Raw genomic sequence first — 27,562 nt, forward strand, 5'->3', positions numbered from 1 at the left:
ACCCCTCACCAAGCACATGACGGGCTGCCATTGCAGGCTGCGTGTCTTGGTGCAGACAAAAGTGAAAACACGACGTCCCCTAACACTGCATGCAATATATGTAGGCCACCCCTCCAGCAGGCCTTACAGCCCTAAGGCAGGGTGCATTATATTACATGCGAGGACATATCTGCATGAGCAGATATGCCCTCAGTATATCTTTGTCATTGTCAGACATAGTAAGCGATCAGGGAAGTCATTTTAAATATGTGCTGGACACTGGTCACTATGAGTTCCCCAGCTACATGATGGCTTCACTGAAAATAAGGAAGTTTGGTATCAAATATCTCATACTGGTGAGCTCACACTGGTATCAGTGTTGGATTCACCAGTACCTGCACCCAGAGGGCACCTTGGAGGTGCCCCTGAAAACCTACCACCTATTGTTGTGTTCACTGACTGGTTCTGACCAGTTCAACCAACCTAGCCACGTTTCTGACAACCCAGGTTGAGAGCCAGTGCTCTTGAGGGCCAGAGACAAAAGCTTGCATTGGGAAGGGGTGTTAGCAAAAGCCTGCACTGGAGGGAGGTGTTAGCACAGGTTAGAAGGTGTGCTCACTTCCTGCCAGTCCCACCCCCAAGGTGGATGATCTGAAGTGGACACCACTTTTTAAATTCCTCCATCTTTGTTGGAAAGGAATTAGGTCACTAGGGTTAGGGGTATGCCCAATTCCCTGTGGAAGTTTTCATAGAAATGGTGTAGTCACCCTAAAGGTGGGCAACCCATCAGCTGCCCCCTGGCACTCCCTGTAACGCCCCTAAATTGAGTATTTAGGTGGCACCCCTGATCCCTAGAACTCAGATTCTGACGACCTAAGAATAAAAAGACAAAGTAGAGATGCACCCGCAGAAGAGGAGGAGGAGAAGAAGCAGCTGACCTGGTACCAATCCCTCCAGCCTGTTTGCACCCCTCAACAGACTCTGCACCAGAAGGTGCCTCGTCCTGCAGCTGAACCTCCAGAAACCTGGGAGGACTGCCTGCCTTGGAAAGAGACTTAGGTCTCCTGTGAGCAGTGGACCTGCTCACCAACCAACTCCCAGGGAAGGACTCTGCAGCCCCCTGAACCACAAAGACCCGACACCTGAAGTCGCCACTGCCCCAGCCATCCAGGACCTGAGATGAAGCAGACCACTGGTGCCAACAAGGTTCCCCAGCTGTCCAGAGTTCAAGTCCATCATGTTTTCACCCCTTCTGGACTGCCTGAAGTCGCTTGCGGCCTCTGCCCACAGGCCCCCTCCTCCCGCAGCTTCTGAGTTGAGAGAAACTCAACGCCTAAAGCAACCACTGCACCAATCACCGCCAGCCCAAGTTGAAGTGGACCCTTGGTATCAACAATGTCCCCCAGCTCTCCTGTGCACAAGTACACTGTGGTTTCAACCATCCTGGACTCCACGATGATGCCTGCAGCTTAGACCACAGGACCCCCAACCCCCCGCAGACCGTGAGTGTTTCTGGACAATGGAAACCCTATGCCAAAGGACACCCCAGCATCCGTTGCCCCTACCCCTTGGTGAAGGGGACCAAAGGTGCACCTATGTCCCAAGCACCCCTTGTTTGTAACCCACCTACTGGTTGTCCCCAACTGCCACACTTCCCAAATAACAGCCTACAGCCTCAACCCACGGAGACCATTCCCCATTGAAATACATTGGACACCGGACGCATACTGCACCACTGCACCCGGCTGCCCCTGTGCCACCCGGAGAAACCTGTTGGTGTGGTCCTGACCCTTGCCCAGTACTAATCTAAGTCTACAAGACTGGCCTTGTGAGTCATCATAAAGTGCTTGTTTGCTGAATACGTTTTCCTCCCATAGGTTAAAACTGAAGAACTCTGATAATCCACTGAGTGTTGATTTTTTCTATTGAAAAGTATTGATGCTTAAAAATGCACTAACCTGATAACGAAGTTCTTGGGTTTAAAATATATATATAAAAAAGTGTTATTTTTCTAAATTGATCTTGGAATTATTCTTTGAGTGTGTGCCTCATTTATTGCCTCTGTGAGTACAACAAATGCTTAGCACTACCCTGCACAAAAGAGCATTAGTCCTATCTACTTTTGCCTCTGCAAACCAACTTGGGATCTCCTGGACTCTCTACTGGACTCTCTGCATGGTGTACTTCTTTATTGTGCAGCATATAGAAAGCCAGCTTCCTACAGCAAGCATTAGTGGATTTCTTCTTGCCTGGGTTCAATGTAGTGACTGCCTGAAGCATCAGGATGTTCCACAAATACACATCTGATAGTATGTGATCCTCACTATAGAAGTCCTCAGGACGAGCACTATACTATTACTCCTGGCTCTTCAGATCTGACTGCCTAATTGGAGATTAGGAATTATTTCATCTGAAAGGTGTATGTTGGCTATGGGTATCTTCTGGAATAAAGGTATGATGTCTTTCATTACATTTTTTCGGGTGGCAGAGGGAGTAGCCAGACCTCACAATCTGAAGGATTCATGGGTTCAATATGGTATTCTCCTAATTTGGCATCCACTGAATGGGGAGTGGTCATATTACTGAATGAAAGACGTAAAGCAGTTCTGAAGTCACTGATGAGGATGCAGATGGAGATTGCTGTTGGCGGCTCCTGTCTGCTGTTTTCTACGTTTATGTGTGTTTCCATGTTCTCTTATACTGGTGGCTAGTGCACCACAGTTTCATAGACTGAAGCTGGAATCTTTTGCCCAGAGAGGTTAACCCTTTGTGAGCAGGCTTTAGCTCTCCTTTGTTTACAGTGTTTTAGGAATTCGCAAGTTTTATGATTCAAATAATCTCTGGTCATCAAATAGCATATCCAATAAATGAACTTGCATGCCACTGGGAAACATCTGTTGATCTCTCAACCCATAAGGCAAATGAAAGAGTACAGAATATCCAAATCCATTTGCTTTGGCTCCCTAGGAACATCGTTTAGCCGTGTTCTGAAACTTAGGGGTAACAGAAAATGAGTGCCCTAGCATCTTGAGTCTATTTCTATTGAGCACAGCACACCCCTCTGGTGCTGAATTGCAAATTTTTGGAAAAAGACAGTTTTGTTATATGTGAAATATTTTCTTTAGCAATAATTGTCATGCATTACTTTTGGAATTTTCAATAAAGGTTTACTAATACATAATTAATACAAATTTATTTCATCATTTAAGTATCTATTTACATAGCCTAAACTGTACATTAACTGTGCATTTAAGCATTTACCTTTCATATTTTTACAAGCATGTTAGATTTCATGCACCTTTTACAAATAGTAATCAGATTAATGATTTGCCCCAAATCACACTTTTCAGTCAAATGCTGTGATTAGAACCTAGGTCTGTCAAGGGCTGGATATGGCTGGTGGTTAAAAACAGAAAAATTGTTTGATGAACAGAACGATGTGTGCCTTTGGATTCTTGGCACGTGGATCAATTATTATAAATTAATGAAAATGTAAATTTATTGTACATGTCTTATCCAATAGGAGGCTTGACACCTTATGTGGTCCAACAGATAAGTGACAGCCCACCCACTGATGTGCGATACCCTGAACCACGCCACAATACACAAGACAAAAATAAAGCACAATGCAGCAAGTTTGACACAAAAAGAGCTCCCTATAACCCTTCCTGCCATCTGTCCTCGAAGTATGAAAAACAGCCTAACCACACGGGAACAGCAGACTCAAGGAACTCAGTCAAGATCTAAACCACTGCCCTGCCTATGCCTCGCTTGAAGGACATCTGAGTTTCATAACTCCATGACTGATAAAAGGAAAAAGGTGAACTGTTGCATTCCAACCTTGCCATACCTGTTGCATCCCCAGCCGACTGTTACGGTGGAGTTTTGGGGCGCGCTCGGCAGCAGAAAGAAGGACGCATACGAGAGGGAACGGAACTATTGGAAGTAAGGGTGGTGGGGTGGCGAGGTGATCTCACTAAGCAAACACAATATAGATGGCCATTAATAAGACCAGTGTTTAATTTGTAAATAAAGAGGAGCCGGTGCCCAAACCCTCCTCTTAAACACGCGGCTGCTGCAATTAAATGTGTGAACACGGAATACTGCGGCAGCGTAATCCTGAAGCCATCTCGGGCATCTTCAATCCATATAAAGCTACTCCCTGTCCCTTCAGCTCACTCCTGCAGCTTTCTACTTTTTTCCTTTGTGATGCTTTTTCGTTTTTCCTGTCCTCCGTCTTCCTCATATGTGTCTTTTGACCGCAGAAAATGCTTGAGGCAGAAGAATAAACCCCGGCCCTCACAAATAAGTGCCGGTGCTCAGCACCGGAAACAAGCACAAATAAAGCACTGAATAAGACCCAATACATGTGCTCTCACCATAATTACAATATACGTGTCCCATATAGGAGAATGCAAGAGGATGACGAACACAATGTAACTGCCTATTTAATTAGCTTCCCTTACCATACCAGCTACAATAATGGTGTGCCGATTAATAATAAATAGGACGGTGCAAACTTGCTTCACTCGAGGCTTTGGACTCACCATTTATTTGATGGCTTCTTTTGACATTTACAGATGTGCTTATAACTATAGGTATTTTTATATGTGAACAAGTGCTGAAGGTTCTCTACCGATATAAGAAACAGAAAGCTCTGTCATTTTGACAGAAAGTGTACCTTTAATTATGCTGTGCTAGGTTTGTTCTTTATAATATACCAGAAACAAATCCTTTGCGTCTTCTTCTTGTGACAGGTTGTGACACCTTAATCATTATTAGGTAAAAGCGCACAGTGTGACATTGTGCAGTACACATTTCCCAGTATTTTCTCTTGACGTCTCTACGTTTAAGGTATGCATTATTAAGGATTTCTGGTTGATGCACATGAAAGAGCTGTTGAACACAACAACCGTATATTGTTCAGTAAATGAACATTTCAGCAATACACAATGAATGTCTACAGCATGTGAAAAGGGTTGGAGCAGGGTTGAGGAAAAACAAAGTTCCGTGGGCCGGACACAAGGCAAGTGACAAAGATAGTGATACTACTGGTCCCTCCATGTGGCACTTACCACTGCAGGCATTAGGAATAATTTTTTCAGTTCCGACTAATGTGCTCTATTACAGAGTAATCTTGTTTTATAGTTTTCTTACTTATTTCTTTCCCAAGTTATGGAGTCAAAATTATTATACATGTTGATATGATGGCGCCAGACCATTTCACTAACTTCATAATGATGCGGGTTTTCTTTAAATATGGTTCTTGTGTTTACGATAAGCGAATCTATCTAATTGCACCGCCTGTTATTTACTTTGTTCTATGAAACAAAGCAACATTTCCCTGATAAAGCAAATGTTAAGACACAAATTTACTTTGCACAAATTGCTATATACATTGCCCACATTATACCATGTACTGTGGGTACAGAAACAGTAATAAATATTTACACAGGTTGTATGTGAGTATTTGATGTTTTTCATGTCTTTTGGCTTGGAGACAATTGAAACGGGTTTTTCTGAAGGAATATACGTTCTAATGTTTTGTTTTGGAAATACTGTGCTGTCCAAAATATCCCCAATGAAATGCGCAGCTTAAACATTGTCTACACACAATGCACCCACGTGTGACAACTTTCCTTATTGCTAAGCATTTGCTTTGCACCCGTTAAATAGCACTACCACGTTTTGATCTTCATGTCCCACCATCTTAACGAAAACGTTAAAGGTGATGACCTTTTAAAAACTACAGATACTTAGAGATAGGTTTCACAATATGAGGAACATATTAGATCTCATGGTTGACGTGTGCATACAAAGAGGGGGATAAGGGTAGGCTAACATGTACAATTGTGTTTACCAATTATTCTTTTTCCATTAATGGCTCATTTGTTCCATAGGCCCTCTTAAACTGGCAGACTGTGAAAAGTTGTACTGTGTCCCGTAAAGAACTGAGATACATTGGCTGTTGCCAGCTGCCTCCTTAAAGAACTAATTCAGCACTTTAAGGTTTCAAGGTACCTCAGCTCCGACAACAGACTTGCATTTCATAACAGTTCAAGGCATCTGCAACGGTTTCGGGGTGATGCAGAAAGTCAAGTGTGCCTATCAAGCACCAGCACTGGAAGAATTGAAATGGTGACAAAAAACACAAGTATTGAAGGACAAACTAATTGAGCATCTGCTGAACTGCTTGAATACATGCACTTCTATTCACTTTGCTTGCAAGAAGGAGAACCCCTGATCGAATTATGAAATTGAGACCTATATACCATTATGGACAATTAATGATCTGGTACTACAGTACTGCAAGGAACTAACAGAGGCACTGCGTTGTCTTCATGGGTAAGTTTTGCAGGCCGTTCCAGGTCCACTAATGACAGCGGGACATTCTCTTTAGACAAATGGGTCACTATGAAGGCCTATATCAGACGTTAATGTCTTCAAAACTGGGAGGGGCCACCTCAGGTCCTTCTGACACCAAGAATCGTAGTCAAGTGCACAAGCTTTGCCTCTTGGGTGCACTGTTCCTACACAAAGAAAGCTGTTGACCCGGAGCAGCAAACAGAAAGAAGAGCTACTTGTTTTTTTGCCACTGAAACAGGCTACTGCTTTGGAAAGCCTCATTGTTTGCAACTAATGGTCAAGTAAGGCAGCAACAAGGGCACATGCATGTACGATTGAGACTGCTCTGAGAGACCGCAGTAAGAACCTTCAGGAAGTGGCCATGGCCAGTGGCAATCTAGAGCACCTTTTTGGCCAGCAATAATGGCAATTGTACTGGTCATTGTGTTCATGGGTCATATAAAGAGTACAGATTGATGGCATAGAAGGAACTTTGAATGACTCTGAAATATCATAGGACATGCCTCTTGCTGCAAGGGCGACGCAGGAAGTGACCGAGTTGGGACAGAAATATGAAGGAAATAACTATGTTGTATTGTTAAAAAGTATGTTGGAGTCCTAAATATATCCAAATACTATGTTCGCACACAACTCCCATTTAGCACTGAAGATGATATGAGTGTAGTGCCTTTAACAAGGGCAGTGAGTTGTGTGTTTATACAGAGAAAGCTTTCTGGTATGGAACGGTATTAGATATTAAGGAAAATACACCCGGGAGGTGCTACAAAGGGGCCCCATCAGAGAATAAATATCAACACTTGCATAACAAGGGACACAAAACCAGAAGAGTTATCATAATAGCACAGTATGATAGAATTCTCAGGAAGGGTCTTGGCGACTAAAGAACCACAGATTGGGGGTGTCGGAGGCACTAGGAAACAAGCATGAGATTCCTCGAAGCCATCCCATTTGTCACCCACTCGTCTCCCTTGCAGGTTGTTTTTACAATTGCCAGAAAAAACAATAAAGTAATGCAGTCATGTTGATTAATCGATGCATCTAACAAGAAGGGTACCTCTGGATAGGAAAGTATATAGGAAATAGCACATGCCAACATTACATACATTTATACATGTAGGAAGGAAAATAAAGTTGAGGGATAGTCTCTAGAAGTAATTGGATACAAAGTGATGCTTTTGTGTGTGGAAAATCAATCTTACTTTCATCTGCCTCAAATTTGGCATGGGAGCTGTTATCTATCATCTTTTGTTATGCCCAGGATGTTCCATGTCCAACCTTTGAAGCGAGGCCTGGAGCAAGCAAAGGAATGAAGAGGCACGGGAGATTGGCTAATTGGGTTAGTAAAATGCTTACAGGCCAGGGGGTAATAATACCCACATCAGAGGTGCCATAGAATAGTCACAGGATAAATGAATTGGTAAAACTGATTGAGGCCTTGCCTGATGAAGCAACAACTGCCCTCAGGAATATCAATGATAAAATGAAAGAAACCAGGGCGGTAGTTATACAGAAAAGAACAGTTGTGGATATTTTGATGGCTAAGAAGGACAGGTGGAGTTTAAAGTGGAGAGCCAGAAGTGTTGCACTTGCACTGGCAACAGTGGTAATATTAGAAAGGCAATAAAGGAGATCAATCAGATACGTAAGGATGCGTGAAAGGTACAGGAAGGAGGATTATGGAGTTCCCTGGCTGCCTGGAATAGGAACGTGGGTGCTGGAGGCAGTCTTGACAGGACATGGTATTTTGGTGATTCTTTGCATAATAAAACCAGTTGTGTCACTTCTTTGCATAATAATAAAAGTTGGGCATCAACGTATGTACTTCATCCCAACTGCAATGTGCAGCCTACAAAAGCGTATAGCAGAGACTTCCACTGAGCAAGAGACAAAGGCAATGATAGCAAGTGAGAATGGTTAAATGACACTATTGATTGTCAAAGGAGGGGAATGTGGAATCAATTTTGGTTCATGTGCCATTTTGTGACACTAAATAGGAGCCTGAAGAATGTGCAGAGGCATGCTGACCTGTAGCATCTTCGCTCTAACAACAAGGCTTTGAGAAGTGTACTTGAAAAACTGTTGCCATGTTTCATTTGCTGATTCCATAAGTCAATGCCCATGTATAGTCAAATGTTTGGTTGTGATTAATGATTGGCTAAATACTTGGAAACCCGGATCCTTTCACCAAACAACCTTCTCTCATTGGCTGTGTATCTTTGTGCAACATGTACGGTAACTTAAAAAACCTCATACAAACTTCTACATTTCAAGCGAGTCCGGAATGGCACATGTTCCTTCTAATGATTCCATTGAGGCTTCTCTGGAGCATAGCAATAATCCAGCACTCTTCTTTCAAAAGAAGGGAATGGATATCTATTTGGCCGTTCCTGATAAGTTTATTCAGGAAACCAATCAAGTTAGCCAGTCCACTATTCAGCAAACTGATGCCATGCTCTTGGTTTTCCCAGATCTTATGGTCGAAACCGTGATAAGCTTTTTACATATGGTAAAAGCTGGGTCTCCATTAGACCCTGCGGCTCCATATAGCCTCGCCCAGGGGTCGGACATAATTGGCCCTATCCGAACTGAACTTATCGCTTACACCTGGTCTGATTGCTTATCAATGGAAACATGCAGTGGTGAAACATCTGCTAAAAAAAAAAAAAGAAAAACAATCTCGACCTTTCTCTTCTGAATTATTACAGGCCGATTTCCATGCTACCTGTTGCCTAAAAGCTTTTGGAAAAGCATGTTAATAAACACCCCACTGGTTTTCTTGAGGAACATGAGATTTTACATCCCACTCAAGTGGGATTCAGACCTCAACACAGTACTGAAACAGCGTTGCTGGCTGTAGTGGAAGAGCTAAGGCATCGCCTTGATTTAGGAGGCTCTGCTGTCATCATTCTCCTGGATCTTAATGCAGCCTTTGATACTGTGGGCCATCAATGACTTTGCACTAAAATTGCTTACTTCTTTTTTGGAGAATCACACCTTTCAAGTACTTGATCTGTCATGCCTTTCTGACAGTTTATGTCTGAATTGAGAGGTGCCACAGGGTTCTTGTTTGAGCCCCACAGTTTGTACCCTTTATATGTACTCTCTGGCAGAGATTGTGTGTCCTTATGGAATGCTGTTGGTTTCTTATGCCAGTGACACCCAGCTGGCTATTTAATTGTCCTCAAACTCTAATGCAAGTCAATCTCTTCTAATGCCTTATCTTCAGGAAGTTGCCAGATGGATGGCGGACTATAAGCTAAAACTGAATGAAGACAGGTCATGAAGACAAGACAGAGGTAGTGCTATTGGGCAACAACCTCTGGCATAGGACCCTGACTCTAGGCCTGTAATAGAGAGTTTAGGTATGTGGCTTGATTCCAGCCTTACTATGGACCTTTAAGTGAGAAAGCTGGCTGCCACATGTTTCAAAGTGTTGAGGTTGCTAAGGAAAGTCTTTGACTTTCTTCCTTTCATAACCAAAAGGCGTATTGTTCAGGCCCTCGTAATCTCAGGTTTAGATTACAGTAATGCCCACTTACCTTTGCTCACCTGCATATGTAGTGAAGAGGCTGCAGGTTGTGCAGAATGCTGTTGCTCATCTTCTAATGAACATACCAAGGCATCAATATGCAAAAACCTCCATAACTGCCCTCCAATGACTTCCGGTGGAACAACCAACACAATTTAAGGCCCTCTGCATTTCGCATAGAGCACTCCATAATAGGTGCCTTGCTCTTTTAAGGCACATTGCCTCTTACTATAATCCCTTGTAGGTCTCTCAGATCATCTATGGCCTCCTTGCTGAAGATTCCTAATTTTCAGAGTTTCCGGGGTGGTGAACGATCTATGGCCTACAGAGCTGCCAAACTTTGGAACACTCTCCCACTGGAGCTTCACCAACAGAGCCAGGAACTGTCCTTCCGTAAAGACTTTAAAACCTGATTTGTTTAGTGCCTAATTAGGTTATCCAGCAGTTTAGTGTCCCGTCCAGCGCTGGGAGGCCTTCCGGTAGCCACGCGCTATATACATTTCATAAACTAAACTAGTCTTCGCTGCTTACAGCTGTGCTTATTAAATTACAATTTGAAACTTACTATCTGTGTGCTTATTCATTTTTAGGCTTCTACACCGTGAATATCTAGTTTAGTGAATAATGTAGCACCTCAAATAGATTCCAAGAGATCTTTGTTGAGTGGTAGGGGTAACAGTCCTAAATACATTACCTTGTTTAATCTATGCAGGGTCTCAACACCTTTGATTTATTGGGTACAAAGAATAAAGATGCCCCTGCAGGGAAGTGGATCAAGTAACTCACCCATTCTGAAAGTTTACTCCAAGATACTACCTTAGGACCCATTTTTGGGGTTCCAACAAGGAATGTATTCTTCCAAAGGAAATGATGGCTTCCGGAATTGTAGGAATTGAGTAGTCAAACTCCCTGTGAGACAAAAGAGTGAACACAGTAGGCTTTTCAAAAAAATCCAGTAACAGAAAAGTGGTGGTAGCTGTAGGAACAGACTTGGGTTCTGCCACATGTTCTAGTGTGTCTTTGACAGGAGACAAACAGGAACCATCTGAATAGAAATTATCTCTACAGAACGGGGAAGTCAAGGAAAGAATTTGCATTTTAACAACCTATATACAGGTTATGTTGCTCCAAACAAGGGAACCCAATCAATCAAAATAAAGGGGGCCCTATCCTTGTGAAGCCCCACAGAGACTTGAAGCAGAACTGTCACAAGGTCTAGGACTCCCGATGACAAAGGAAATCAGTTGACTGCTTGAACTTGTTTAGGGTTGGTCTTCTTTCAAGTCAGAAGCTGCAATTTTTTAGCCTATTTATTACCCCACATACATGCTAGATGCTACTGAATCTAGAAGCTCAGATACTGAAACAGTTTCCTTGAAAACCAGGCTCAGTTGTATCTAAAGAATAAATAAGTTAAAATTCATTCCCTCACAAGAACTCAAAAGACCTTAGGAATATTGGCATAACCGTTCCTACCTCCCCTTACAAAAAAAACAAGTCTTGGTGTTTCCTGTAATCTGAAAAGGACCCACTGAACAATCTTGAATTAGATGGCCAGGGTTGGTATAGTATACACGAGGACCAGCCTTACATCTCTGATTCTTCCCTGACTCAGATAAAGTACCCCTTGTAGTACCAATCTTCATAGTCTCCTCCTGAGAAGTTGTGCTGGGTTCAGACATGAGTTTGAACCAAATGTGGCTCAAAATGTGCAAATGTTCAACCACATTTGATTGTTGAAAATGGTAAAATATGTATATGATTTGATGATGTTATGATACATGATGAAAAGTGCTGTGCAAAACAATTTTGCAATTGTATTTGATTTTTAACCCGGATGATACTGATGCATTGTTTTGCCTTTTAAGAATTTTGTGCAAATATAAAATAAACATAATATATATTTGTATGTTGACATTTCATGTATATATTTTTGCAGTAGCACTTTTATTCATCTCGGTTTCTGCTTTGGGGAGCTCTTTTGTGTTCTTGTCTGTGTGGGCCTGTCCCCTTAGGGTCTTTCTCTTTTGTTTTATGATTCACAAAATGTGTCTGTACATAAAAAAGCTATCTTAGTTTATCTTCTACCAGGAATCAAAATGCCAGAGGAAGTTGTAGACCTCTTTTGTTTCTCCTATTTTCTGCAATAAGCTATTCTATTGAAAGAAGTACTCTTCAACAGGGCTCTAAACTTGAATCACTATTTGGTGCTCAATTCCTGTAGAGCTGCTATGATGATACTACCTCATTCTCAAGGATAACCATGAAGTATATTGACTTACGCAAGTAACACTAACTAACTGAATACATTTTTACTGTACATGGTACACCGTTAAGCTTCTTGGCGGTGGTCTAACACACAAACTAGAAAGTTAGCCATTAAAGAAAAAGATACGTCTAGAGGTGTTTCCTGAAAGAGCATCATGGAATTTTATTACTGTTAGTTGGGACCCCGAAAGGAAAAAGATCTGCCCTTGCTATTATCACTTAATGCGGGGTCTATAAACAAAATGAAGATATATACTTCTCAGATCCCTGGCAGGGGTGCAGGCATGAATCTGAACAGCTGGGCAACACAGGCATGCATGCTAACATCATCCTTGCCGGGGAATCAAATACAATCTGCCAGAGACACTGCCCACCAGGCTTAAAGTTCAATGACTTGTGAGTTGACATACTTCCAAAAGAAATCCCAGTATCTACGAAGGAAAAAAGGTGAGAATATTACATTCCTGCATCTGTAAGAAGAGAAAAAAACAGGTCTGAGGTTACTAAGCTCTTGTGGTGCCCTTTGATGAACCACTGCATCACTTTTAGGGTTGTCTCATGGCTCTGGGGCGGCAGTTAGATGGTGCTGATAGATTGCTTTAAAAAGTTCATGATCATGCTTGATGCCTCTGGAAAGGTTCCCACAAGGATTTTGTGGGAAGACATGTTCATTAAATGATTTATTTTCTACACTACTGACTCCACCTCAGTGCAGCTTACTCTCTGGACTCACAACAGTTGTGAAAACTGCTTTTGCTGCTTTGGAAGGAGCAATTATGTACTTGTTTCTATTTGTGTTGCACCAATCAATCTGCACACCATAACTGTACAACTGACCACTTATACCTGGACTATTTAGGTGTAAATGTATATTTATTGGTGTTTGAGCCAGCTAAGCAAACAATAACGACCTAGAAATAAACATACATCAATCCGCCCACACTCTAAAAACTTTGGCGCCCTCGCCCCCTCACTAACCACCCTCCTTCCCCGTACCACCTGTCTAACATCAAATAATCTCCAAAGTGAGAGCAAACCACTTTCAGTCAGATTTTAGGCTCAATTTCCAGGGAATAATGGGAGGCTTTTAGCCTTAGATATTTTAAAGTATTGAATTTCCAGTTTGGAGGTTTCTAAGATCTTAAGTACCATGAGCCTCTTGGAACACTGTAATACCCTATATCTTTACAAATGAATCCCAACAACGAACCCCACAATTTTACAAAGTATTTTTCTCTGCCTTGGGCTGTCCTCAATAGTTTTTCCATCCTCAGAGTCCATTAGAGGGGTTCAATCCATTTGTTCTCTCTGGGGGCTGTCTGTTGATTCTAGAGTGATAGAATTGTTTGTTTTATTACCACAAGCAGATGAGGAATGAGCTAATCTTTCTTGTCATGAAGTGGGTAAATCTCTTCAGCCGGCCGACCCAGCAGTATCACCAGCCTTTTATTGCCTCAATGGAGGCCAGCACTGAGTTCTAAAAAGGTTGTATCGGGCCAGAGCAAAGGATCTGTGTCAGGGTCCTATCATCTTTACACCCCATCCAGCACCCTCTGCAACTCAAATGACCCATCTGTGCTAGCCTTCAAGGGGTGCTGAGCCATTAATAGAGTATTTTTAACATGATTTCCATTCCTCACTGACGGGAGGCAAAGTTATTCGTATGGATAGAAACATTGTACCATTGTTTATCATATAGGGTTATTTGCAGTTCTCTCCAAGGAGCGTTGGAAGGGGAGTTTCTACCCCTCAGGCCTAAAGTTGTGCATTTCATAGATGTGGGAAGCAGAGTGTTATTCCTCATACAAGCCAGCAGATACCTTTCCAATGCAGCCCTGTCAAGTGCCACACATTAGGTGTTAGGCTAATGCATTTTAACGTGGCGTCCGCATAACCGCATTGAAATGCATTGTCAAGCATTTTTAGCACCTTGACTACCTGCACGCGCTGAGCCTGGGCAAACTAACTAAGGACAGTGCTTTCATCTTGGTACGTCACTGCCACCTGCTGGATGTGTATGGTGTAGCACATAGGCAAAGGCTTTGTGATGTTCTTGAGCCATCATTTTGTATCTGTCGTTTTCAATTAAATTCTGTTATTTGTGTATGTTGAATTTTACATCTGGAAAAGAACCCAGAGTTTTCGGTGCTATAGACTGACAGTCTGCCTAATTTTTTATTGCTTTTCGAGCCCTGGTTCCCTGTACTTCCTCCAAAATTGGCACAGACTTAAGTTGTGTCTCCTGAACAAAACATATTATGAAAAATCCCATCTCTTTCTATCGCTAAAAGGTAATAAATACAGAATATTTGCCTAAATCCCCATTCTACCCAAACAAATTGTGTTTTTAGGTTTAATTGGCTCTTAATATCTTTTTTTGTTAGTCACTTATTTCTGACCCGCCTTCTTTGAATTAATTATTGAACCTCGATGGGCTGTCTTAGTATAATGTTTTCCCTTGATCAAGTCCATTTTTAAATTTATTTATGGTTGGTCTTGCCCTACTGCTTCCTGCAGTATCTTATGGCCAGACAGAGCAGAACATTTTAAAGATCTTCTTAAAGTTTATCGCTGCTCAAATGGATGTAATTTCTGATATTCATGTTTCCGTAGGCTTTAATGTCTGATTGTTCTCACAAAAAAGTGTCACTCATAGTCGTTGAAATGTCACTCATAATTACAAGGAAATTGTACAGATAAGCAATCTGAAACCATGGCAGCTATGCAAAGGGAGTTAGCTTTCTGCTTGCCCCCTGTTTAATTCTAGGGTCATGGAGCCAGTGGTGCAGTTGCATGTATCTGAAGTGTTCTCATATGGAAAGATCAAACTCATCCTTCAAGTGTTCAAAGGTTTTATGTCTCTGTGATCAAACATGTCTCAATGTTTTGCAGCCACAGTTTACCCAGGTTTGGCAGGTTGGCCTATTCAGGCTGGGAGTAAACACGGTATTTCCCCACAGCAGTGTAAAGGCGAATGTAAAGAGGTCAGCCCCTTTTTGATTGTGAAGTTGTCCCAAACCTGTAGGGAGGTCCTCGTTAAAGGTGACACATACAATGTGGAAATTCTTCTGCTTTTAATTGCCAGGGGACCTCCCAGAGTGGTCCTTCTATGAGAGTACAGTCAATCATACACCAGCCCTTTTCAGCCTCTCTCTTGGGCCAGTGAATCAAGTAACCCAGGTGGGCTACTGCATAATAGTTGAAAAGATCAGGGACCCCAACCCATCTAGTGTGGCGGTCACCTGTATTATTTCAAACCAAAAGTGGGAAACTGATCAATGTGACTATGAGGTCATGTCAATGTTTTTGCAAAAAAGAGTAAGGAAAAGCCACTCAACTTTAATCCAAATTTTCCATCATGTGCGTCTTCTTTGACTTCACAAACATTAGAATACCCACTCTTTTGTGTGATTAAGAAATAAAGCCAAGCTAAAAATGATATTTCTGAATATTAAACTGAAAAAAACAAATATCTAGCATAAACTTACTGTGGAATTCCTGAACTTTTAAAGGAGAAGTGCCTGGATCTAAAGTATGAAGTCTAAATACACCACCTACAAATATTTTCTATTAAGAAGAATGAAATTAGATTTGAAGATAAATGTGCTTTACAGTGCTCAAGTATAATACTGATTATCTCTTGTTCCAAAATAACGAAAATGTTGCCTACTTCCTTTTCAAGATTGTTTCAAGATTGTCAAAAATTAAAATTTTAGAAGAAATGTGGCTCCTCCATTTCCTAGTGTTTACAAATATCAATGGGACGTCCCTCACGGAGGAACATTTGTCAATTGTATCCACCAGATAAAATCACCAGGATCCTTCACCAGCTTATGTTTACAGCTTTCAGTGTACAATTACGGGTATATTTAAAATGACACTCTCTTGATTCTACACACAGATTTAAAATTAATACAAAAAGCAATGTATTTATTATTAATATTGTGAACCTACTTTATTAGAAGGTGTAAACTCTTGAACTTTTACTTCTGATAAAATCTTCCTGATAGCTTCTTCAGAACTTTCCTATAAGAAAACAAATGAGTCACTTATTAACATATAAAGGATTCTAGCAGTTGAATATATTAAAGTATCAGACCTGGCTGATCATCCAGTATAATTACATGTAGTATGCATGGATTTTTTATGAAGCTAGGTACACAGGATTGTCACCGAAGCAGAAGATGTGTAATAAGCTAGTAAATGCAGCGTGAGACAGCAGCGGCTGACTAAACAGTATGAATTTGATTATTTACACTTTTTACTTTGTCAACCAATCAATCAATCAGATATTTGTAAAGCGATACTCAACTGCTATGGTCTCAAGGCGCTGAGATAGGGGGGGGGGGGGTGGGGGTTAGGGGGAGGACTGCTAATGCTCGAATAACCAGGTCTTGAGGTGTTTTCTGAAGGTCAGGAGGTCCTGGGTCTGTCGAAGTTGGGCAGGGAGGGTGTTCCAGGTCTTGGCGACTAGGTGGGAGAAGGACCTGCTGCCAGCTGTAGTTCGATGGATGTGAAGGGCGGCGGCGAGGGCAAGGTTGGCGGAGCAGAGTTGGCAGGTGAGTCACTCGTTGAGGTAGGCCGGGCCTGTGTTGTGAAGGGCTGTGTGAGCGTGGATGAGGAGTTTGAAGGGGACTCTCTTGGTGACAGGGAGCCAGTGCAGGTATCTGAGATGGGCTGAGATGTGGTCGCGGCGAGGGATGTTGAGTATGAGGCGTGTGGAGGCGTTCTGTATCCATTGTAGTTTCTTCTGGAGCTTGGCTGTGGTCCCTGCGGAGAGCGCGTTGCCATCGTCCAGTCTGCTGCTGACGAGAGCGTGGGTGACCGTCCTTCTTGTTTCTGTGGGGATCCACCTTGTAAATCATCTCCTAGTGTACCATCCCACAATGGGCTACTAAAACTGGTGTTTCAATAGGAGCCTGCACAAGAAGACTTATAGTATCACAGAAGTTTGGAAAGGGTTATTTATGACATAATATACTGCGGTTAGGGCAGCATGCAGAAACACGCACATACTCTAGTAAGGGGCAGCTAAAACAGAAAAACCGAAACAAGAGGACTGTTGAAGGTTCCATTTCATGCTCGGTTTGAACTCGTTGAATAATACAGCAATGATCTTGTTGAATTTGTGCTAATCTATTATTCAAGAAAGCATGCCTCACAACTCACAAGTTTGACTCACAGGATGTTAACAACAAGGATCACGCACAGTAGAAGTCTGTAGCAGTGTTAGTAAGGGCCCAGTAAAAGGTGCTAAGGGGACAGACATCACTGGCGATGGACCCGCCAGAGGGTAGCTGACCAGACACCCAGGTGGTTCTATGAGGATATAAGGCGTGCAAGAGGCAATCAGAAATAGGCTGAAAATTTACCACAGGGTCGACACCGCGAAAAAAATTCAGGGTATGCTGGGAACAACAGAAGAATCAGCACAGCAGCCAAAGACCTTGAAAGAGTACGACTGACATTATGACACCTTTGTGCCTTCTTCCTGGAGTTAGAGTGGCAAAATGAGGCTCAAATCCTGTTATTTTTTCTTATGCTTGCTCTTGGACTTCCCTGTCCACAAAGAGAGAGACAAGAGGTACTCCACCCCACACTTCCCCACCATGCAGTCAATACTGAACACAAAAGATGGGGGGTGGAGAGAGTTTTTTTTTCAATTAGCCAGTCTCAACTTGATAACAACCCAAAGATCCAAAGCAGGAAAGCTATGTTGGTATGGTAGGCTGGGAGTTCCCACTTATGGAAGAGGTGGTTTTACACACTTAATCGTGTCATGCTTCATCACAGACCACAATCGTGTCATGCTTCATCCCAGACCACCTCTCCTCACCCTGGTAGGGCAATGCCAACATGGCGGACTTAACCTCTCAGTAAGCCTACTCTGGAGGAAGTTCTTCGATAAAAGCTACTGAATAGTTGTGGGATCCAGATAAAGCATTACCGAAGGTAATACCTTGTAGACACAAATTTCTTTAGTTAGAATAGATCCCCAAGCAATACATTCCTGAAGGTTTGTCTGCAAAACAATTTCACACCAAAAAGTCCTGCAGGACTAAACGGTCAAAGTACCCATCCCGACAGACCGGACTGTCTAGGCAGAAGTGCTTAGTGAACGCGTGCAGAAAGGCCTATGTTGCTGACTGGCAGATGTCTGAGACCAGGACTCCACATACTAATGTAGTGGTTGCAGCCTTTGCACTGGTGCAATGAGTATGCAAACCCTCTGGGGGTTGCTTCTAGGCCAATGCATATCAGACTTCTATGCAGAGTAAGCTCCATCAGGAGTTGGTCCGTTTCTGTACACTCTTTTTTGTGGCCCTGACATACCCGCGAAGAGTTGGTCATCCACCGAGGATGATTTTGTGTGGTTAAAGTAGAAAGACAACTCAATTTTGGGCCCAGCTGTTGGAATCTCTCCTCTTCCTCAGAAGGATGAAGCAGAGGGTAAAAGGTAGCAAAGTGATGGGCTGGCCTAAGTGGAAGGGAGTGACTACCTTTGGCAACAAGGATGCTCGAGCCTGAAGGACCAGTTTGTCGGGGGGAAGTTAAACGTAGGAAGGTTGAGAAAACAGTGCCAGTGGGAAGATATAATTGCCATCAAAAAGGTAGTCTTCCTGGTGAGGAGCCTAAGAGGACAGGAATGAAGTGGCTTGAAAGAAGCACACATTAGGAAAGTAAGGATCAATGTAAGGTCCCATTGAGGCATAACAAAGGGAGCTGGGGAAAAATGTGCTCCACACTTTTTAAGGAACCTATTTACAATCGGGGACTTTAATGGAGAAGGCTGATCTGGCAGCCACAGAGGTGGAAGGTAAATAACCATTTAAAGTGACCAATGAGGAGCCCTCCTGGACCATGGTCAGGATAAACAAAAGAACCAGCAAAAAGGGGAGCAGATAAGGTAGCAACATGTTTCTCAGCACACCATACCACAAATTTATTCCAACTGCTGGTGTATATTGTTTTGCTGGAGGGACGCCAAGCTGCCAAGATAACAGCACAGACTTAAGGGTCGAAGTTTGAAAGCTGTCAAATGTTGCTTCTCAATCTTCAAGCATGAAGGTTGAGGGCTGACAGGTTTGGGTGGAGAACCCTCCCCTGTTGCTGCGACAGAAGATCCTCCCTAAGGAGAAGCCTGATTGGAGGGCCGACGGTCATGCTCAACAGCTCGAGATACCAAAATCTCCAAGCCCAGTCTGGAGCCACAGGTATAACTTGGGCCCGGTCGTTGCTGATCTTCTTGAGAACTCTGGGCAGGAGTGGAATGAGAGGAAAGGCATTCAGAAGACCTGAGCTCCATTAAAACGAAAAGCGTCACAGAGCGAAAGCGGCCTTGGAAACTTCAGCAAGCAGAAATGCTGACATTGCACGTTCTCAGCGAACAGATCTAACCAAGGCACTCCCCACTACTAAAAGAGACCTTGCAGCACCTCCGGATGGAGATGCCATTCGTGATTCGCTAGGCATCTTCAGCTGAGTTTGTCCATCCTGGCGTTCAGAGAGCCCGCTAGGTGCTGAACCACCAGAAATATGCCCTGACATTCCAGCCATGCCCAGAGACGCAGGGCCTCTTTGAAAAGAGAGACGCATCTGTTACCACTGTCAGATCTGGTTGGGAAGGAAGAGGGGTCTGCTACTGACCTAATCACGGTTTGTTAACTACCACTGTAGATGTTTTGTAGTGCCCTCTGAGATCTGAACCATATCAGAGAGATTCCCCTGATGCTGAACTGACTGTAATTTCAGTTTCCACTTCAGACTCTGCATATGCCAGTGTGCATGTGTCTCAAGCAGGATGCAGGAGGCCATGAGGCCCAATAGCGTCAGTCAGTCTCACAAAAACCCAGGACAGAGGCTGAAATATCGGTATCATAGCCTTAATATCCTTGACTCGCTGTTTCAGAAGATAAGCTCATAACTGCACTGTGTGCAGAACAGCTCCCAATAAAGGGACCGTCTGAGAAAGGGCCAGGGATGACTTTAATACACTTATAGTGAACAATAGGGAGTGCAGGAGGTCCACTGTAGTCTGGCTGTGGGAGATAGCTGCCTCAGAAAAACACGCCTTCAACAGCAAGTCGTCAAGATAGGGAAAGACTGGCACCCCTGATCTCCACAGATAAGCCGAAACCACTGCCATCAACTTGGTGAACTCGCAAGGGACACTGCTAAGGCCAAAGGGGAGCAAGCTGAACTGAAAGTGCCTATGACCCACCGTGAACCACAGCTAACATCTATGGGCATGCAAGATGGGAATGTGGAAATATGCGTCCTGCAAATCCAATGCTACCATCCAATCTCCCACATCCAGGGCAGACAAGAGGGTCTGTGCTGACTGAACAGGAAAGAAAAGAACTGATGACAGCGTACAGGTGTAGCGTCTACATAGGCACAGCGCATGTCACTTCCAGCGTGGATGATGCCAACAATGCCACACGGAGCCAAACAACACCCCCTACTGGCGAACAGGGGTACTGCTCACAAAAAATGTAAGGATCCGTCTGACGCCTGGGGATAATTCTAAGGTAAGAAATCTGCGGCTAGAAGTCTTTATCTGATAAAGCCAGACCTATAGGCTGTGTAAATACTTGTTCAACAAGCTGGTGGTGAGAGACCTTTCTCCTTTTAGCAGAAGAAGTGAGCTTAGAGTAGGTATTAGGACAAAACTGGAATGAGCTTTGCCCATGTAAAATAAATGAAGTGTTGCAACCAAATGTACCTGGCACATAGCGTGACAACCTGAAATGGCCCTGTGTAAAAGAGTGTGGTAGCAGCCCCAGGTTTATCATTTTAAGAGTCATTTTTGTACAGTATTGTGTCTAATGATCTTTGTGCAGTATATTATCAAATCATCTATTACATAATAAGAACAAAATCAGCGGCACTCCTGCAAAGAAAAGAAGCTGCATATACACCGATCACAAAGACTAACAGTTCATTCTCATCTTGAGTCCAGAGGGGACTTTGGAAATGCATTGTTAACAAAGTGAATGTTGTAGATGTAAGTCCTACACCACCAAATTCCAAATGTAACTAGAAAAAGAGCAGCATTCAAGTGGTGTTGCTACCAGTGCCTGGAGCACTTTACCTTTCAGATGCAGAACTATGTCAACCCTCTCTGACCTCAGGAAGCATAAAAACAAAAACTTCTTTATGAAATAATTGCCTACTTGCGCTACAGTTTCATACCTTTCCCCATTACAATTTTATCTATGCAGATATTTCATGGGCTTGGAATTGTTTTGCTAATTGTTACATTGTAACTGTGTAGGAAAGTGCCCCTTTTGGCATGGTCACCCCCCTCCTCACATACACACACACACTTTGTGCCTGATATTGATGCAGACTTGACTGACAGTGTGCTGGGATCCTGCCAACCAGGCCCCAGAACCAGTGTTCTTTCCCAAAACTGTACCATTGTTTCCACAATTGGCACACCCCTGGCACACACCTAAGGCCTTTGTAAAAGGTACCAAACGTACCAAGGGCTCTGTGACCAGGAAGGGTCCCTAAGACTTGCAACATGTATTGTGCCACCCTAAGGCACCTTCCACCAAACACATGCACACTGCCACTGCAGCTTGTGTGTGTTGGTGGGAAGGACAAGATAACATTGACATGGCATCCCTTCTCAGGGTGCCATGCCCTCAAACCACTGCCCGTGGCATAGGTAAGTCACCTCTTTAGCAGGCCCTACAGCCCTAAGGTAGGGTGCACTATATCCCAGGTGAGGGCATAGCTGCATGAGCAATATGCCCCTATAATGTATAAGTCAATTCTTGGACACTGTAAGTGCAGTGGGGCCATATTGAGTACATAGGCTGGGAGTTTATCATTACGAACTCCATAGCTCCATGATAGCTTCACTGTAGTCTGGGAAGTTTGGCATCAAGCTTCTCAGCACATTAAACTCACACTGATGCCAATGTTGGATTTGTTGTAAACTGCACACATAGGGAACCTTCGAGATACAGCCTTTATTTTACCCAACCCTTTAGTGAAGGACTGACCAGTCTGTGCAAGCCTGCCACTAACAGACAGGTTTCTGGCCTCATGGGGTGAGAGCCTTTGTGCTCTCTGAGGACAGAAACAAAGGCTGATCTGGGTGGAGGTGTTTTACACCTCCCCCCTGCAGGAACTGCAACACTTGGCGGTAAGCCTCAAAGGCTCAGACCACCTATTACAGTGCCCCAGGACACTCCAGCTAGTGGAGATGCCTGCGACCCCCAACCCCCCCACAGAGAAAGCTCCACTTCTGGAATCAAGCCCCGTGGAAAAATTAGGTAAAACAAGGAGGAGTGACCACTCCAGCTAGGACCACCGCTAAGGTGTCTAGGGATGAATTGACCCCCCGTACCCCACCAGCAGAATCCTCTGTCTTGGTTTGGAGTATAGGGACGAATAGGGTTAGGATTGTGTCCCACTCCCCAAAGGGAGTGGACACCGGAAGGGTGTAGTCACCCTCAGGGATAGTAGCCATTGGCCACTGCCCTCTGTCCCCTGAATGCCCCTCAAATCTAGGATTTAAGGGCTACGCTGAACCTAGCTCGTCAGATTTCAAGCGACCTCCAGACAAGAAGAAAGAAGGCGGCCTTCTAAGCCGATCCCACAGCAGAGAAGTCTCCAGACACCAACTGACTAGGCCCCAGCCCTACCAGCCTGTCTGCAGCTTCAGAAGCCCTGCTACAAAAAGGCCACGCATCGTGCAGGACCAGCAACCTCTCCAAACCCCTAGAGGTCTGTCTGCCCACTAGAGAACCAAAAACTCCAGAGGACAGCGGCCCTGTCCACAAGAAACTCCAAGGACGACTCCTGAACCGCCCCAGAAACGCGATTCCTGCCCATTCTGCACCTGACGCACACTGCCTGTGTCCAGGTGGCCCACCGGTCCAGAGCAGATACCCATGCGATTCTGACCTTGTATTTACCCTCAGTTGACCCCTCCTGGCCAACATGACGACACCTGCAGCCTAAATCCAGAGGACCTTCCGACCACGAGAGAACCGGATGAAGACACTCGACACCTCAAGGTACCTCTGCACCCGCAGCCCCCTGGCTTTGGGGAATCCCACCCATGTTGCTGGTGATGTATGTTTGGGGGTCAACTTGAACCCTCACCTGTGGACATTCTAATCCCTAGGGGCTGGAATTGTAAATCAAGTACTTACTGCAAAACTGCACTAACACTCCCCCACCCCCCGACTGTGTTGAAAATTGCACTGTCAACTTTTGAACGTGAAAAGTGTTACTAGCCTGTAAACCATTTTCTTTGCCAAATCTAAACTAAGTGCCTTTGATACATATGATTGATATTTAATAACAAATGTACTTACCTGTAACAAGATCCTTTTGGTTCTAGAAATAAAGTAACAAAATATATTTTTACTTTGTAAAAACAATTGACCTAGAGTTAGTGAATGTTTGTGTGCCTCATTTATTGTCTGTGTGTGTACAAGAAATGCTTTGGACTACCCTCTAATGACCCTAACTGCTCAACCATACTACCACAAAAAAGAGCATTCGTATTATCTACTTTAGCCTCTGTTAAGCCTCTCGGGAATCCCTGGACTCTGTGCCCACCAAATCTGATTTTCATACAGTATATCAAGAACCATCTTTCTACAAACTGTGTCTAAATGAACAAGTTACTTACCTTTGGTAATGCTTTTTCTAGTAGAGACTTTATCTAAGCACAGATTCCTTGCCTTAGAATATTAATCCAGGCGTCAGACACAACCTGGAAAATCTTGAGCAGCACCTCTACATGCAGGTAAGTGACGTTGAAGGGCTCCACATCAATGTAATCCACGTTGGAAGTGACATGCACGGTGAACATATAGGCACCATCCCAGCACACTGACACCAGTTTCTTTCAGGACTGCTTCTGCCTCAAAAGCGCTGAGCCACAACTGAATAATGTGTCACCAGTGTGCAGAACCTAATTATAGATTTTGCGCAAAAAGCCCATTCGTGGAGCAGGAAGGATGGGAAAATTGGGGAAGAATCTGCGGTTAGGTAGAGACTCTAACAGAAAAAGTTTTACTGAAGGTAAATAACTTGTTCTTCTGATAGAGACTTCTCAGATTCCTCAGCTTAGAATAGATACCAAAGCAATAACTCCCAAGAGGTGTATCTGCTGCTTAAAACCAAAATATCCTGAAGGGCCCAACTGGCAAAATGCATATCTTGAGGGACTTGGCTGTCCAGGCAGTAGTGTTTTGTGAATGTGTGGAGTGATTCCCACATAGCAACCTGACAGACGTCTATAACAGGGAGTCCAAGCGCTAATGCAGTAGTGGCCGCTTTGACTCTGGTAGAGTGAGCCAGCAAGCCTTCAGGAGGCTGTTCCATAGCCAAGGCATAGCAAATTTGTATGCATAGCATAATCCAATGGGAGAAGGTCAATTTCTGCACTGCTCTGCCTTTCTTCACTCGAGTCAATCCAATGAAGAGTTGATCATCCACCCAGTTACCTTTGGTACAATCGATATAAAAGAAAAAGCTCATTTAGAGTCAAGACAATTAAGCCTCTCTTCCTCTTGGGGGGGATGAGGTGGAGCGGAAAATTGTCGACAAAATGATGCTATGACCAACGTGGAATGGGGTCACCACTTTAGGCAGAAAACAGGCTCAGGTCAGAAGAACCAGTTTGTCTAGGTAGAAGGTGATGTAAGCGGAGTTAACGGAAAGAGCGTGAAGCTCGCTTATCCTCCTGGCCAATGTAATTGCCACTAAAAAGGTTGTCATAAATGTCAGAAGTCTCAAAGTGAAGCTGTGCATGGGTTCAAAAGGGGAACATATAAGAAACCTTAAAACCAGGATAAGGTCCCAATGGGGCACAACAAAAGAGGTAGTTGGGAACAAATGCTGTAAGCCCTTAAGAAAACATGCCACAATACGTGTCTGAAATAAGGACGGCTGATCTGGCCACCATAAGAAGGCAGAAATAGCAGACTGATAACCTTTAACAATTCCCAAGGTAAGGCCATGCTGGGCTATGGATAACACAAACAATAGCACCTCTAATAGAGAGGCAGCAAGTGTGTAAACTTGTCATGAGGAGCAGCAAGCCACAAACTTGTCCCTACAGCAGGCGTATACTGTCTTTGTCGAGGGGCGCCAGGCTGCCAGAATAACATCACATATTTCAGGAGTAATATTAACGGCATTCAACTATCCCATTAAATTTCCAGGAATGAAAGTGGAGAGGGAGCAGGTTCGTGTGCAAGACTCTGCCCTGATTTTGTGACAGGAGATCCTTCCAAAGGAGCAGCCTGATCAGAGGACAAATGCTCATATTCAGGAGACTACCAGGATGATGTGGACCCAGCTGCGATTGGGATCATTGCCTAAATGTCCCAAACTCTGATCTCAAGGATAAGCACAGAACTGCACTGTGTCCGTAATGGCTCCGATGAAAGGAAGTGTCTAAGAAGGAGTTAAGTGTGACTTTTGTATGTTGATAGTGAAAAACAGTGAAGGCAGAAGGTTGATTATAGTCTGGAGTTGGGCAACGACTGCCTGGGTTGAGCCCGCAATAAAAAAGCCAGTTGTCAAGGTAGAGGTAGGGAAAGATTGGAACCTGACGACCGCAGATGCTCTGCAACCACCTCCAGCATATTCAAAAACACACGAGGTGCAATGGTGAGGCGAAAGGGGTGTATAATGGAAATGCTCTTGGACCACCATGAACCACAAGTAACACCTGTGGGCCTGTAGGATGGTAATGTGCAAATAGGCATCCTGGAGGTCCAACGCTTCGATCCAGTCTCCAGGATCAGAGGAAGACATACCATGAGCCAAATCAGCATCTTGAATTTCTCTTTCTGTAGGAAGGTGTTAAGAGGGTGAAGATCTAGGATTGGACGGAGGCCTCCGTCTCTTTTAGGCAATAGAAAGTAGCTACTTCTGAGGCTGGTGACATCTCGATGGCCCCTTTGGTCAGCAGGGCCTGCACGTCCTGGTGTAAGTAGGAGAAATGTCACTTGTTCCGAGTATGGTGAGAAGGATAGCAGGGTTTTCAGAAATGGAAGGTCATAAACCCTCTGCATGATTTGGAGCACCTCTTGTTATAGATTATTGCTCGCCATTGGCACAGGTGGCGCCTCATCCTGCTGCCAACAGAATGGGTGTGCTGAGTTAAAGGCAGATTAAATAGCTTTGGAGGCTGTGGCAACCTAAGGGAAAGGAGACTTGACAGTATGTTGGGTGTGGGTCCTACATCCTCTGTGGGAACCCAAAGAAAGGCCTAGGGAACTTGCGGTGACAAAACTTTCCTCAAAGTGTTCAAGTGCTGTCTCGGCCTTTTCACTAAATAGGCAGGAGTCATCAAAAGGCATAAAAATCCAGCTAAACTCAGTTGGGTGTGACAGCAGAAGGCCACCGTTGAGTCAATGCTGTCCAGTCTATAGCAAAAGGTGAACTTTGCTCCCTCCCAACCATTGATCATTGCCTGGGTCAGGATGCCTCTGGAAGGGTGGATTCTGCTAAAGGTTGGCAGGTCCAAGGTGGGTTGACATATTCTGGTCAAACCAGTGTCGACGTCGAGTGATGTTGAGGAGTCCGAATTTTGGAGTCAGAGAGGAGGACATGTTCCTCTTCAACGAGCGGCATCAGTAGCAGTGCCAAGGACACTGGAACCAGCATAGTTGTGCCTGTGTCACTGTTAGTCTAGGTGTGGATCCAGAGGGCCCAGCTGGTGTTGTCGGAGAAGCCACCAGCGGGTACCCAGCAGGGGCACCTCTAGACTCCAGGGGGCCTGAAGCTGCTGCAGAGAAAGCCTTCAGCCCAGAGATGGAGGTCATGGCATCATAAAATTCCTTGAGTTGGGCAAAAGTCGTTTCAACCTTGCGGAACTGGGTGAAGCATACAGCGAACTGGGCCATCAGCTCTGCAAGTGGAGTGTAGAAGTGGGGCCTAAAAGAAGGGCACTTACTAGAAGAAGCAGCAAAATGTTTCAGCTTCTTCTTCTTGTGCTTCTTTGATGTACCAGACTTCGACGAGAACAACATGGAGTGATATGAAGATAATCTGTGGGATCCGCTCTGGCAACAGGCCATAGATCTCCCTCAGGATCAGGACCAAGAACAACAAAGAGCCTTCTTTTGGAACACCAGCAGGAGCTTCATCATCCGCTCTCGAATTTGCCTTGGGATGCATCCACTTGCAGTGGGCGCAGTCCCTGGAGTTGTGGTTCGACCCCAGGCCCCAACGGTAAATTAATTGGGGTTCAGAGACAGACATCTGTCTGTGACATACCTCACAGAGCTTAAAGACTGTAGGCTTGTTGAGTGGCATATCCCTTGCACACAGGAAGCAAAACTCAAAAGAATCGACAAAAGGGTAGGAAACAAAAGTGGTCAAAAAACGACCAAGCTAGCTCGCTGGATCTGCTCTGTTAGCGCGGAAAGAAAG

General features: G+C 44.1%; 1 protein-coding gene across 4 annotated transcripts in view; it reads right to left on the reverse strand.

Moving 5' to 3' along the window:
• Window positions 1-27,562, reverse strand: part of UBA6 (ubiquitin like modifier activating enzyme 6) — a 610,892-nt gene that overhangs the window by 206,958 nt on the left and 376,372 nt on the right. For all 4 annotated transcript variants that reach the window (XM_069235825.1, XM_069235816.1, XM_069235844.1 and 1 more), the window contains one exon: window positions 16,097-16,168. In XM_069235825.1, coding sequence (XP_069091926.1) covers window positions 16,097-16,168 — 72 coding nt within the window. The remainder of the gene's footprint in view (window positions 1-16,096; window positions 16,169-27,562) is intronic.

The sequence above is a fragment of the Pleurodeles waltl genome, chromosome 1_2 (assembly GCF_031143425.1).
Source record: "Pleurodeles waltl isolate 20211129_DDA chromosome 1_2, aPleWal1.hap1.20221129, whole genome shotgun sequence".
Lineage (NCBI taxonomy): Eukaryota > Metazoa > Chordata > Amphibia > Caudata > Salamandridae > Pleurodeles > Pleurodeles waltl.